Source organism: Carlito syrichta, unplaced genomic scaffold (genome assembly GCF_000164805.1).
Source record: "Carlito syrichta isolate Samal-C Ts95f unplaced genomic scaffold, Tarsius_syrichta-2.0.1 Scaffold305253, whole genome shotgun sequence".
NCBI classification, from domain to species: Eukaryota; Metazoa; Chordata; class Mammalia; order Primates; family Tarsiidae; genus Carlito; species Carlito syrichta.
Window position 1 is genome coordinate 703,696 of NW_007249349.1, and position 14,815 is coordinate 718,510.

At 36.8% G+C, this 14,815-nt stretch overlaps 1 protein-coding gene across 1 annotated transcript in view; it reads right to left on the bottom strand.

The window, feature by feature from the left end:
• MYO9A (myosin IXA) overlaps positions 1–14,815 on the bottom strand; it is a 104,398-nt gene that overhangs the window by 77,588 nt on the left and 11,995 nt on the right. Inside the window, exons 5-10 of the mRNA XM_008061451.2 lie at positions 13,458–13,607; positions 12,332–12,651; positions 10,150–11,727; positions 6,768–6,867; positions 6,073–6,288; positions 1,160–1,272 (exon numbers count right to left, since the gene is read on the bottom strand). Of these exons, the coding sequence (XP_008059642.2) occupies positions 1,160–1,272; positions 6,073–6,288; positions 6,768–6,867; positions 10,150–11,727; positions 12,332–12,651; positions 13,458–13,607 (2,477 nt within the window). The remainder of the gene's footprint in view (positions 1–1,159; positions 1,273–6,072; positions 6,289–6,767; positions 6,868–10,149; positions 11,728–12,331; positions 12,652–13,457; positions 13,608–14,815) is intronic.

Below are 14,815 nucleotides of genomic sequence, written 5' to 3' on the forward strand. Positions count from 1 at the left end.
GAATCCAAGTCCAAAGCTGGAACATATTTTTAATTTTATCTGGTTGAATCCTCTTTTACAACAAAAGACCACAAGTCATATAATGATGTAGAGACCTTCCCCAAATCATACTGCTAAGCATAGAGGGAGATAAAGCCCACTATACCAAAGGGAACCAGTATATATCACCTCAAAATCTCTGACATAAATATTTTTGAGCTAAAGGTAATTAAAGAAATGATGCAGAATAGTTCTCTTCCCGCCCCTAGTTGCCTAAAAGAAGGATATAAATCTGCAAAGGTGTTTTTCCCTTTCAATCTAGGACAAAAGTTAATCATTGGAAACAGATGTAGACCCTCATGCTAGGGATAGCATCAGAGGAATCTACAAACTTTATTAGTTTCCCCATAAATCTACCCTCCCACATTTTTTCCACCTTTAGAATTCTGAAACTGCTTATGTTTGTCTTGTCATTCTCTAAATTTTATTATTCTTTGTTGAAGACTATATATATATATTGAGTTGGGGTCTCACTCTGTTGCCCAGACCGAAGTTCAGTGGCATGATTATGGCTCACTACAGTCTCAAACTCCTGGGCTCAGGAGATCTTCTGTCTCAGACTCTCAAATAACTGGGATTATAGGCATGCGCCACCATGCCTGGCTAATTTTTTTTGTAGTGACGAGATCTCATTATGTTGCCCAGACTGGTCTTAAACTCCTGGGCTCAAGCAACCACCCGTCTCAGCCTCCCAAAGTTTTGGGATTTACAGGCATGAGCCACTGCACTTGGCCTATTGAAGACAATGTATAACCAGACTCCTAACTCACTGCTTTGAGTTACTTTTGTCCTGCATGATGTGCGCTACACAAGTTAATAAACTTGCTTGTTTTTCTCCTGCTCATCTGTTTTTTGTTGCAAGAATCTTTCCTAACTATGAACATAGGAGGGCTGAGGGAAAAAAATTTTTTTCTCTCCTTTAATATATGTCTAAACTATGATGTGCCTGTCTACAGTAGATACTCAACATTTCTTGAAAAATTGGTAAATGAATTTACTTTGAAAAGTGGCTTCTCTATTAATTATGGGTTGTTGTTTTTTTTTAAAAAAGGCTCTGTATCGAACTACAGTCAATTATTAAATAAAATTATATTACTCCTACTCTGTGGATACATTATACCTTATATCCGAATCTGGAGCCTTCTGTCTCACTGCCAACTTCGTAATCTCTCCTTGAGACATAGTCTTATGAAGCTTTGCTTGTTCATCAACTGAAGAAAATCGCTGTGATGTCTGTAATAATTACATATGTGAAAGACTTTAAAGCCAAGTAAACATATAGGAGCACTGTAATTGAAACTCAGGTTATAGAATTGTTTAAGCTATCAAAAACCATACAAAACATTCTTTATTATTCAGAGATTCATTGAATAGAACCTCCTGAAAACTCTATTAGCTTCCTAAAGGAAATAAGGAGCACTTAGTCAATGAAAACGCTGAACAGGATGCACTAATTCATATTTTCTTACAATTGAACAAAGATTCTCAAGTGGAAAGGTAAGAAAATAGTTAAAACCATTTAAAGATACAGACAAAAGATGCAAGATCTGATACATCTACTATGCTAAGTATTGTCCTTCAAACCTCTTATTGTCCTTCAAACCTCTAAGTATTGTCCTTCAAACCCAGAAGGCAGTTATTATTTTTATGACTTAACTTGCTATTATAAATTCTTTTTATATCCAGTCAAGAATTTAAAAGAGACAGAACACATGAAGATTAAAAAACAAAAACAACAACCAAAGACCAAAGAATAAAGGTCATTATCATTACTAATGGTCTAAATTATAAACAATGTATACGGCTACCAAACTGGAACCTGAATTTTAATTGGAAATTCTTATTTCATTTGTTTACAATGTGCCTCTCTAAAGATAATTCCATTGTGAGGAAAGAATCTCTTGTTATCTATACAAGTCACTTCCTAATAATTCATTTTTCTATGGTTATAATATCCACTCTTTTGGTTTGTTTGACTATCTGCCTTACTGACAGAAAGAAAAATATATCCTGAGTTGTTAAGATTTAAAGAACAGACCTCTGCTTCTGGAAAAATTGGAGTAACAGGGGCCTAGTTTACCATCTTTCCCCAAAGAAAACCCAGACCAAAAAATATGAAACAGCAGTTTCCAAGACAATGGACAGATAACTCCTAGAGATGGTAAACAAATGCCTGCTCCAACTTACTGCCTTGAGATAGTTTCTAGGGTATGAACCCAGAGAGGGGAACCCATGTCAAACCTGGCAGACTCCCTGAGTGGAATGCATGAAGCTAAAAGTCCAAGGTGACTAGAGACCAAAAGACAGAGTATGGAGAAGAGTGAGATGCACGAAGAAAGAACTCTAGAGATCTACAGAAGATTCCCACTGAGTATTCAGCTTGAGTACTAATCAACACTTCTGTGTAAGAAAACGGCCCAAAACCAGGGAAGAGACCACTTGAAAGGATTAAAGGCAATAGTGCCTATTACTCACAAAAGGTCAGTAATAGTGCCGGTGTCAAAGACCTGGAATACATAACTTTATGATTCTCAAGGCACTGAGTGAAGTATACACAGGATCATGTCCCAATACTCACGAATAAATCAGCCCTAGACTGAATACTGTTTGAGTCTAACACATCCTTTTTTTTTTAAAGGTACAGGGTCTTACTAGGCTGGAATGCAGTGGCTTACTGCAGCCTTGCACTCATGGGCTCAAGAGAACTTCCCAGCTCAGCCTCCCAATTAGCTGGACTTGCAGGCACACCACTGCACCAGGCCAATCAAAAAAACCTTTTTGTGAGATGGGAGTTTCACTATGCTGCCCAGGCTGGTCTTGGACTTCTGGTCTCAAGTGATCCTCCTGCTTCTGCCTTCTCCCAAGTAGCTGAGCTTATAGGCACGAGTCCCTATTCCTGGTTCTTACTTTCTAGACCTATATGTAAATAAATCTGAGAAGTTACATAAAATTGAGAATTTCATAGGAAAAATCTGTTTACAAAAATTAACCCCATTAGATGGAAATTTTAAAAGACCAATTTACCTAAGAGAAACAGAGAAACTTATCAAGGAATTACACCACAAAGAAAGCACTAATCCCAGATGATTTCACAGGAAACTTCTGCCAAATCTTCAGAGAACAGATAGTTTTTTGGGGGAATAAAATAATGTATATTCAACAGTGTGGCTGCTGTCTTAGGCTGCCAATCCAAACCTCTTATGTAATAAACATGTTCCACACCAACCAGTTTTCTACCTTGTAAGACTCATCTCAAGATAACCCAGCCCAGGTCCTAAAACCTTATAAATACCCTCTCCCGAGTTCTCCCTTGTGAGACATTACTAAGACACAGCCAAGATGAGTTTTCCATTTGTAAAAAGCTAATAAACTTAGCCTTGCTTGATCAACAGGTTTTCCTGGACAGTCTTTTGTGGAGTAGACAGCAGAGAGACAGAAACCAACACAGATAAGGATTGGAGAGTATCTCAGAGAATAACACACAGAAATAGGAATATAAGAAGTAACAGGAGTTTTGCAAGGATAACAAGAAATTTAGTTTCACCATGTTGGGAGGTAAAGAAGACAAATTCTGGAGAATTTGGGAATCACATCCATGAGATGATTGCTTTAAGTCTGGGGATGGTAGAGCAAACTGCATGGAGAAAGTATAATGTTTCCTATACTAATCCTACAAATAAGGGAAAGAAATTCTTTTACTAACCTACTTACCATCCAGAAGACTGAGAGACTAAATAACTGTAGGAAAGCTACCTTAAAAATACTACCTAGCAGAACATGTCATTCTTCTTGGGTAAATGCCAATACAGTGGGTATAAAAATGGAGTGAGAACAGCATACACAGACTAAACAGTTATTTCAAAGTTATTTAAAAATGGTATTTAAAAAATGCCAAAGTCACTAAGGAGGGAACTACTACACTTGTCTCCCCTCCCCAACAGCAGGTAACAACTGATTAATAATTAACAACTCAACAGGTAATGCTTATGAAATCCCCTTCAACTCATTTGTAAGTGTCTTTATCCCATTAGATGAGTTATTTCACAACTAAAAAGGTCAGATGGCCATTTCTTCCAAGATTTAATGACACACTTCAGAGTGATAGGATCAGCTTGTCCATATCCAAACAAAAAACCAAAAAATTCAACTAAAATCAATGTGCCCAGAAAATCAAATTCATTTAATATCCAGAAAGTATGTTTAGTAGATTCCATATTGAAATAATCAATTTTCATCTTCTTAATATCATATAATGTTAGAACACAGCATATTTTCAAGATAAACAACAGAGAAATACATTTTTAAATTGTTCCTACCCTCCCCAACCCCAACCCCAGTAAATATCTATCAGCGTATTCTAGAAAGCAAAGCTTCTTCATGCACGTGTCCACCAGAAACAAGCACCGCCACCTGTTCCTAAAATGGCTAGTGATGAAAGAGAAGGAAAAGAGAAGGCTGAAGAGGTGACTAACACACTGTGCAGGGAGTGCTCTACAACTACTTGCATGCAGTGACCGTCAAGCAGGTGAACAGAGGCTAGAACACTGAAAGGAGCTGAACACTCCAAGCAGAAAGCCCAACTTCCTGGTCATCTTAGTAAGAGTTCCCAGTGTGAAAGATTCTACCACCAAAAGGACTAAGGGTTGTTACAAAGGAAACTATCAGGAACAACAGCAGTTACAAATGATAAATTCTTCACAAAAGATAAATCTATGCACACTAGATAAAGCAGAACATTTCATTAAAATTAGTGTGCTCCATTACATAATTCCATATTTAACTACTACTCATATAGGAGAGTATATTTCATTATTTGTAACTCAAATACAGGGCACCAAAATGGAGTTAGTTTACTCTACAATGAAGAGAAGATCTTGGATCTAAATATGTATATTTCATTCCACTTCATCAGTGATAATGTTTTAGTTCATATTAAACATATAGGGTCTTATATGTGTACTTCTAGGACAACTTCAAAATGTAATTCTTTGCTTCTAATACATTCATAAATACGCTTATACTTGTCAAGCCACATATATATCTGATTTTGGTTGAGAAAATGATAAAGTTATATTCTTAGCCAAAAACAGTGCAGCTTTATTCAAACATACTCCAATGCTATAATCTGTGATTAATACAAATTCAAATTATATATTAGTCTAGATTGATCCAGGAAAACACATTTTTACTCACTAAAAAATTTTTTTTTGAGACAGAGTCTCACTCTGTCATGCAGGTTGGAGTACAGAGGCATAATCATAGCTCACCACAGCCTTGATCTCCTAGGCTCAGGTGATCCTTCTGCCTCAGTCTACTGAGTAGCTGGAGCTTCAGGTGCATATCACCACACCCAGTTTTGTAAAAATGAGATGTTGTTATGTTGCCCAGCCTTGTCATAAACAATTTTTTAAAATTTGTGTTTACTTTCTATTACTGAAAACGAAGGAGGGAAGCAAATGTAAAAGCAACCCCCCCCCAAAAAAAAAAAAACAAAAAGTAAAAGTGAATACCATTTCAGCTAAAAACTACTGGATTATTTAACATATACCCTATTACTTAACCAGGGATCAGTAAACTATGGACACTAGCTAGCTACTGCCTTTTTCTGCAATTTTATTATAGTCATGCCCATTTGTCTACTTATTATCTGTGGCTGCTTTAACACTATAGTAGCTGAGCTAAGTAGTTGCAACAGAGACTGCATGACCCACAAAGTCTAAAAATATTTATTATCTGGCCCTTTACAGAAAAAAATGCAAGGGCCACTACTCTTAGACCTTTTAAGATACATCAAGAAAAATTTCTACATTAGTGCTAAGTTAAATAACCTTAATTTTACCTAATTTATGATTTGTTATAGTGCCCTTTGAGTTCTATTAAATTAAGGTTTAGCTTAGTTGCTGTGTTCACTGAGTTTTCCCATGTACAAACCATTATATGGGAAGAAGCTGTGAAGGTTAGCTTTAGATTAGCAAAGACTATTCCCATCAGATTTGCTTGCTGTCTATTTTTCTTATATTGCTGTAAAATTACCATTTCGGAGTCACTGTGAGAGGCCTGACCCAGGCTGGATGCAGGCCCTAGCTCAGAGTGAGAAGCTTGGTCAAGGGAGAGGAGGGGCTCAATTATGTCATCGTAATCATCTTCCTCTGTATCCCCCTCCCCATCGGCAAAAGTACCTCTAGTCAAGAAATCGGAGCGCGTCCGCGCCATTCGAGCTTTCTTTTTATGGGCCGGTCTGGCAACCTGCTTGACCAAATGATAAAACAAATAACACAACAATGTTTTGTTTTGTTTTGTTTGGAGATGATGCCAATGAGAGACTTCAGAGGCTCATGAATTTCTTGAAATATCCCTCCACCCCACAGTGACCCCAAAAGTGACAGGGATGACCAAAAAGAATTTATATATATTACTCTGCACAAGGACAGGAATGGAAGCTAAATCTACCCTGTTCTCCACAGCCAAGGATGTCATCCTTCACTGCCAAATTAGGTCAACAAAGTCACTTGCAAATTGTCTTTTCCTTAGCAACTGGGTTTTTAGGCACTTTTCCTGCCTGGAATATACCATCCTAATCACAACAGGCTTAGCTCATGGCTTCTTTCTCTAAAAACATTTGGGAGTAATTGGATAGATGAGGTGCTCTACTTACAAGAATAATAATTTCCGAAACAGTGTGCACCTATTTCATATAGAAGATAGATTTAAAAAGACCCAGTACTTACCTCTCCTTGGCCTGGCCCAGCTAACTTCACAGGTTTCCATGCTGGGTCATCTTCTTTACGGAGTTGAGGATTTCTACTATTTAAGGCTTCCTTGTTGACACTTTAAATAAAACAATGGAATTATATTTAAATTCTCATCAGATATCTCATGGCAGCCAAGTTAAAGAAATCCAACAAATCCCATAAATATTTTCAGATCTTACTCAGTTCCCAAAACAGTAAGTCATATTTTTTTCTGCTTACCTAATTAATACTATTATCAAGAATCTACACATATGATTGAATTGCTAGAAGCCCTGTTCTGAAGATCACTGCATATATTTTACTACGATGACATATGTTTAAGAATAACAACAGCAAAATTATTTCAAAAAATGAAGTGGGTTTGATGAATGAGAAAAGGAAAATAGAAAATCTCTAAATCTTTAGAATACTAGTCTTGGAAGAAACCTTTTCATCTAATCATTATAAAATACCTGGTAAGCAGCTATGCAGTGAAAAGGATATCATTATATGTTATATTGAGACAGTTCCTATGGCTAAAAAATTATCTTTCTGAAATATCCCTCTGTTGCTTTCATTCATTGTCTTAGTTTTAAAACTTGAAGTTGAACAGAATAAAATCACCACTGGCAGGATAAGAATTTGTAATCAAGCTAAAAGTATGTTCCAGACCATGTAGAAGTTAATAGTGTTAGCTTATAAAAACATAATTTTGCTTGAATAACTGTATGATGAGATTGCTTTATCGTTAAATTCTGGGCAAAAATGGATATCAGGATCTGATGAAAATCTAAATAAAAACTATATTTTCATGGCCAAAATTAGCTATATTAACTCAATACCATGAGTCAAAATTTATCAACAACATATTGCTAATCTGTTCTCTGCAGGACTATACGTTCTTTGAGAATCATATCTAATCTAGCACAGTGCTAGGTGAAATGCAGACACTAACTTATAATACTAATTGGTAGATTAATAGCTCTTCCATTCAAAATTTTTCATTTTATTTTTATGAAAGAAAGTCTAGTGGCCATAAGAAGTCATCTTGTCATCTTGTCCTTTACCCCTATGCAATAATCCTTTTTTTTTTTTGAGTTGAAGTCTCACTCTGTCGCCCAGACTGGAGTACAGTAGCCACTCCCGGCCACTGCAGGCTCGACCTGCTGGGCTCCGGCAATCCTTCCGCCTCAGCCTTCCAAGTAGCTGGAACTACAGGCGTGTGCTACCACGCCCGGCTAATTTTTGATTTATTGTAAAGATGAGGTCTCACCAAGTTGCCCAGGCGGGTCTCAAACCCGCAGGCTCAGGCAATCCACTCACCTCAGCCTCCCAAAGGTGCAGGATTACAGGCTGAGCCACCAAGCCCGGCTGCAATAATCCTTAAACAAACCAAATACAAGGCAATCTTTCCTAGCTAAAGCCTTCTCAGATATCTCTCTTTTTGAGCAATGTATCATCAAGGCTAGCAGGAATCCTAACTTGTTGTAAGAGATTCCCTTCTGGTCATTAAAATCTCTCTAGGCACAGTTCAGCCTACTGGCCTTTTATTTGTCCTCCAAAGATAGACAATAACAGGACCTTTGACGGAACTTGACCACTATAACTAACTTTTAAACTCACATCATTTTCTTTAGATTTCTCCATGATTTCTTTTTTGTTCTCTCTCATTAAACAGACGAAGACCACTAGGCACTCATCACCACTATGGAAGAGAAAGGACACTAGCCTTGTATTACTTCCTAGTCATAAAACTAAAAGCTGATTCCTAATCATGAAATGTACATTCTAGCCCCCACTATTTCTCTGAACACATGACCTTGAGTAAGTAATTTCATGTCTATGGGCTACCATGACCTTGTCTGCAATATTAGATAATTTAGAAGCACCAACATTTATAGTTCCATAAAACGCTAAGGTTTCTAATATTACTTAAAGAACAAGACAAGATTTAAAGTATGAGTTTTATCTGCAGACTTTCATATAAACAATCCAACATATAATCATTTTGAAGTAGATCATCAATAAAGTAAAGCAAACTAGATAAAGTAGACCTAATACAATATATCTAGGAAAGGAATAATTCATAAGAATAATTAATTAATGTTTCTTGGAATCGACAATTACGTTTTCTACAAAACAGATTCACGGCTCTAACAGCTACTGTATGTGTGTGTGTGTGTGTGTGTGTGTGTGTATAGACACACATACACACATATATCTTACATCACTAAATTTAATCAGAATGACAAGAATTATGTTGTTAATACTCTCTTATGAGCCTATATGCCACCTAGAACCTTTGAACTTCTGAGAAATCCATAGATTAATGGGCAGGAATGAGACTTCAAACTGTCACTAAGTTAAACTGCATTGCATAATAATGTAGAAATACTTAGTAGAAAATAAAGCACTGATAGTCTCTTGCCCATATTTTCAAAGGGTTTCTCTAAAATCTGTATGCATTTTTAAAGCATGAAAGATTTCAATGCTCAGGATATATATAAAAGGAGAAAAATGGTTATTTTCATTGTTAACGTGATATTTGGTTTCTTTAGCCCTAAGATGCAGTCCTCCTTTCATTTCAACATTGATATTGTGCCACAAAAACTAAAAAATCCACTGTATACAAAGACATAATACAAGGATCTTAAATTTTATCAAACTTGTTTTTATGTACCACTTTAAAAATGCTTTTCTCATAAAGACCATTAGTTTAAAAAAAAAGTATAAAGAACTTCCACTTATATGAAATATCTAAAGTAGTCAAACTCTTAGAAGCAAAAATGATGAATGATGGTTCCCAGGGGCTGGGCAGAAGGAAAGGGGAAATTTCAGTTTTATAGAATGAAAAAGTTCTAGAGATCTACTGCACAACAATGTGCATATAGTTAACACCACTGTACACTTAAAAATGATTAACATGACAAACTTTATGTTACGTATTTATCACACACACAAAAAGTATGAAGTAAGTGATGAAAACCATAATTACGCCAACAGCTATGACAAATCACATTAATTTCTTTAAAGCCTGACACTAGCAAGCTTGGATTGCTAAACCCCACAGTTCTAGGGAAGCAGCATTTGCTGAACGCCTACTACATTTACAGGCACTGCACTGTCCTTCACCAATGCTTTCTCACTTAATGGAGAAGAACCAAGTACTCTGCTATATATGCTTAGTCAGATCCCTAATGGGTTATTACTACATCCAATTTTAAGCGACTGGTGGAGTTAACAATTAGAGAATATTTTTACAAAGTGAAAATGGCCAATGTGAGTAGCCATGTTACAAAAATAGTTGGAGCAGAATAAGGCCACTTAGTAAAACACTTCAGGTTTCTCATTTATACATAAAAATAAATATTTCACTTACAGGGGGATACTCTTTTTGTCCTTTGGTGTGAAGAAAATGGCCCTAGGATTTCCCTCTCTGGAAAGGTCATCAGATTTGTGGTTATAAGACTGGGTTGGTCTAAAATGTTCTCTTTTTGAAATGCGATTATTAGAGAGTTTACAGGCTACATTCACTTGGGTGTTCATTCTGTCTGTCTTGGATACTTCTTTGCCAGTACTAGATTGGCATGGGTTTCCTTTTCTTTCAAAGAACAAGGTGACAGGTCGGTCCTTTGGGGATAAGTGAGCAGAGGGACTGCCTTTTGGGGCAAGAGCTGGATTGTTCATAGTCACTGATGGGGAGCCCAGTACACTATGTTCTCCCTTATTTAGGGTATTTAAGCCAAGGAGAGAGGATGGCCTCTCTACTCTTTGCTTTGACTGATAAAAAGATGGTGCAAAGAAAGACTCCCCAGTTCGTGGCTTTTCAATTGTCTTGAAGGCTTTACGCTCCTTCTCTAAAATATCTGTTTGCTGGCGAATTTGTTCCATCATCTCTTTTTCATTCTGCTGCTGCAACTGCTTTTGCCTTTCTTCCTTTTCAGTGTTTAGCTTTTCTAACTTCTTAAGCACAGGATTAGAAGACTCTGTATTCAAAGAAGGAACAACTGGATCTTCTCCTGAACAGTGGTATTTTCTATTTTCCTGGTTGATATCCAAAGTAAGAGCTGTCCCCACTGTGTCTTCACTTTCCACTAGTTTGTTTCTTTGGATACTTGGGTCTAGTTGGGAACTTGTTTTCAGTGGATCTTGTTGGGGAATATAAAAGAATGTAGGCAGACTACTTGAAATGAAGGAGTCTCTCAGTTGTGGTTTACAGGTAATAGATTCAGAACTGCAGACCAGCTTTTCCTTCATAGTTCCAGTCTTCAAATGCTCTGCAAAGCTAGTATCAGTTGAGGCACTGACGGCACCATCCTGTGAATCCAATTTTGGACTAGTAGATAGCTTAGGTGATGGCAACTGCAAGTCTCCTTCATCTAAAATTATGGACTCTGGTTTGCTCTTTTGGCTTTCCTCACAGTTTAGAAGTTCCAAGCTCCCTTGAGAGCTTTCACTATCAGGTGTACCCTGTGGAGACTGAAGGCCTTCTGGCATCAATTCCGCAGACCATCTACGTTCTTCTGAAGGAGATACACCACCAAGAGAACGAACTTTCAGCAATTCTAAGCTAAATATAGCTTGTTCTAGTTCTCTCATTCTCCGACTTTCTCTTTTAGCCCGGCCTACTTTTTTCTGCTGGAGATCCTCCAAGGACTTGGGTCTCTCTCTTACAATCATACCTTCCTGCAAATCCATACCACTTTGGCTTCTGGCTCTCTCCTGCCGCTTGCTTGGGGACTCCTTTGGACAGTCCACTGAACTTTCATGGTTAATTCGATTACTCTCTATCACAGATTTACATTCCTCTATGGCTTTCACTCTGTTGTCAAAGGAACAATCCTCCCATTCTGAAGGGTCTGAACCCTGAATTTCCAGAGCTCCATATCCCTTGATATTCACCAATCCAGGTTCTAGTTCTGTTTCTTTTAGCCTTTGTTCTTTTAAAGCTTTAAATCTATATAAAAACAGACACAATGGGTTATGGAAATCCTTTGGTTACCAATGGAGAGAACATATTTACTGAGACTTTAAGAAAAAATGGAAAGTTGCAAAAGCTTGTTATAATACCTAAGTACTTTTTAAACTAACTTGGACACACATTTTATACTTTTCCTATTTCATGAGTCAGATGATATTTAATTAAGTATATTATTCCTAACTGGGCATTCCATTAAAAATATAAACTAACTCAGAAGTAAATCTCTCATTTTAATAACATCCTTATTTTATGATAAACCTTAAATGTGAAGTTAAAGTTTCTGAAGATAAAAAATACTTGAATATTGCCAATTTTAAAAGATTCACCTAATGTAAAAATTTATTCTTAGCAGTTAAAATCATTGGCCATGTAGATTTTCAAACTGATTTACTTCAATAAACACTTAAATGTAAGTTCTACTACAGACCAGACACCGTGGGTTAAAATTGGTAGAAGTATAATCTAGGAAAAGATACATTGTATATAATAAACTCTAGTACAAACTAGACAAGTGTTAATGCTGAAGTATAAGTACAGTATTTGGGAAGAGAGAAAAAAGCAATTATTGTAGTAAGATTACCTTTTTCTTGCTCTGAATCCTCTACATGCTGACTGCAAAAGGATAATTTTGTTCCGTTGCTCTTGGTACCTCTTACTTTCCTTGTAGGCCTTCCATCTTGCCTGTATGCAGAGAGCAGCTGAGTGTCTGTGCCTATAGTGCTCTCTCCATCTCTGCTGGATGATGATGGCTGCAGCTCGCAGCTCCAAGTACCACTGCCTCTCTAAGTGAGCACGCCAGGAAGCTTGGAGAAGAGCAGCTGCATTAGCCATAACAGCAACATCCTTTTGCACAGTTGTATCTCTGACTTGCTTCTGATTTAGGTAATTCCTCCAGAATCGCTGTGGGAAAAAAATATAATAGAAACTAGCTGTCATATCTTACACTGCATTTTCACAGATAAAAGAGAATTTCCCATGTCATAATTACAGTTAAGTGGTCCAGCAGCTAAACTGTTGGTAATTAAAAATAAAATTTTCTTTTCCAAATATGACTTAAAAAGCTATTTTAAGTAATATAACCTTGATGAAGTTAATAACAAAACGTAATTTGGTATTTTTGGATGCTCTTACCCTGTACAAATTAGTTTTAACAAATTCCATTATATTCTCTGCTACAATTTGTCAAAATATATTAATGGTTTAAGGTAACCCTGGCACACATTAAAGGATGAAGATACTAAACATTTTCTCACACAAATGAAAAAAGTTTCCTGGAGAACAACCAATGATATAAATCAATGAGAGAGATAAAACAGATAAACGTGAAATAAGGGGCCTATCATCCAAAACGATGCCTATCAACAAGGTACATATAACTCTCAAATATTACTCCAAAAACTATTAAATAACAACGTAAACAAAAATTAGGTATATAACTCCTCTGCCCCTACACATACCTCACAAGACATTATAGCTATAAATTCAATTTAACTTAAATTTAGTGCAGTCAATATTCATTACTACTTGACTTTTATGTGCTAGGTAATCTGCTGGGTGCTATGAGCATTTCAAAAGTGAGTAAGACACATTCTCATTACTGAAGTTTACCTTATGTAAATGCTTCACAGAATGTGAAACAGTTCTGTTTATTAAACAAAGGCCAAATAAACTGGGCAACTGCATGCAAAGAATCCTTTGTTTCTCACCTGGATAATAATAGATGCCTGCCTCAGATGGAGGAAATGCTGCCTACAAAGCAAGACCCTGAACCATCGCTGCAACAATATGATTCTGCGGAGCACCTCTCGGTGAAGCATATCTTGCAAGTGCTGTCGTTCCTGCTCCTTTAGGAACACCTAGCAAAGGGAAGAAAGATGGAGAATGTTGCTTAAGAAGGAATGAGAAATGTATTTCATGTATCATCCTTTCTGTGGTAAGCTTTCAGAGAAGAATACATATAGTAGCAGGCATATAAATGAAGTACTGATAAAATTTCTATTGATTTATACACAGCAATCAATTCTCAAATTGAAGAGGAGATATTAGAGTATGGAAGGTGAGCCTGCAGTGGTGTTGCACGTCTATAATCCCAGTTACTCAAAAGGCTAAAACAGGAAGATCACTTGAGCCCAGGAGTTTAACTCTAACCTGGGTAACACAGTGAGACCCAGTCTCTTCAACAAAAAAAAAAAAAAAGGAAAAGAAAGGAAGATATAAAGAAATGGCAAGGCGAGTTACTTGGGAGGCTGATGTAGAAGGATCACCTGAGCCCAGGAGGTTGGAGCTGCAGTGAGCTGTGATCATGCCACCGTACTCCAGCCTGGGTGACAGAGTAAAAAACCTTAACTCAAAAAGATAAGTTAGCCAGGTATGGTGCCACATGCCTCTACTCTTAGCTACACAGAAGCCTGAGGCAGGAGTATTGCTTGAGGCCAGGAGTTTGAGGTTGCAGTGAGCTATGGTTGTCCCACTGCACTCTAGCCCGGATGACAGTGAGATCTTGTCTCAAGAAAACAAGATAAAACAAAACACCAACAGTCAAAGATAAAGCAGACATGTTTCTCTGAAAACAGGATTTGCACTTCTTTAAGAGCAAGTAGATAATAAATATTCAAAGAGGAAAACAGTAAACTAATAAGGGCTAGAGACAAAAGTAAAACAAAGAGTTTGAAATAATTATAAAGGCATGCACAGAAAGAAAATGGAAAAATTAATCTTCATAAAAATATATTAAATAGTATGAAGCCACAATATGGAGGTTCTTTAAAAAGACAAAGACGTTTGAATTTACCGAGGAAGTAATCAGGCAGTTATTACTGAGCAGGAGACTGACATAAAGAAATAAGTATATTTACAATAATGATTTTAATATTATGGGTAATTAAATGGAATGACAGACTAGAATCAGATGAGCAAGCTGTTTACTCTAAGACCAATGCAGATGAGAGGAGATAAGAAATAAAAATAAAATGGAAGCACTAGGAATAGAGAAAAGGGAAGAGAGAGTTGTAAAAGGAAAAAAAAAAAGAAAGAAAAGAAGCTGGGCTCGGTGGCTCAGCCTGTA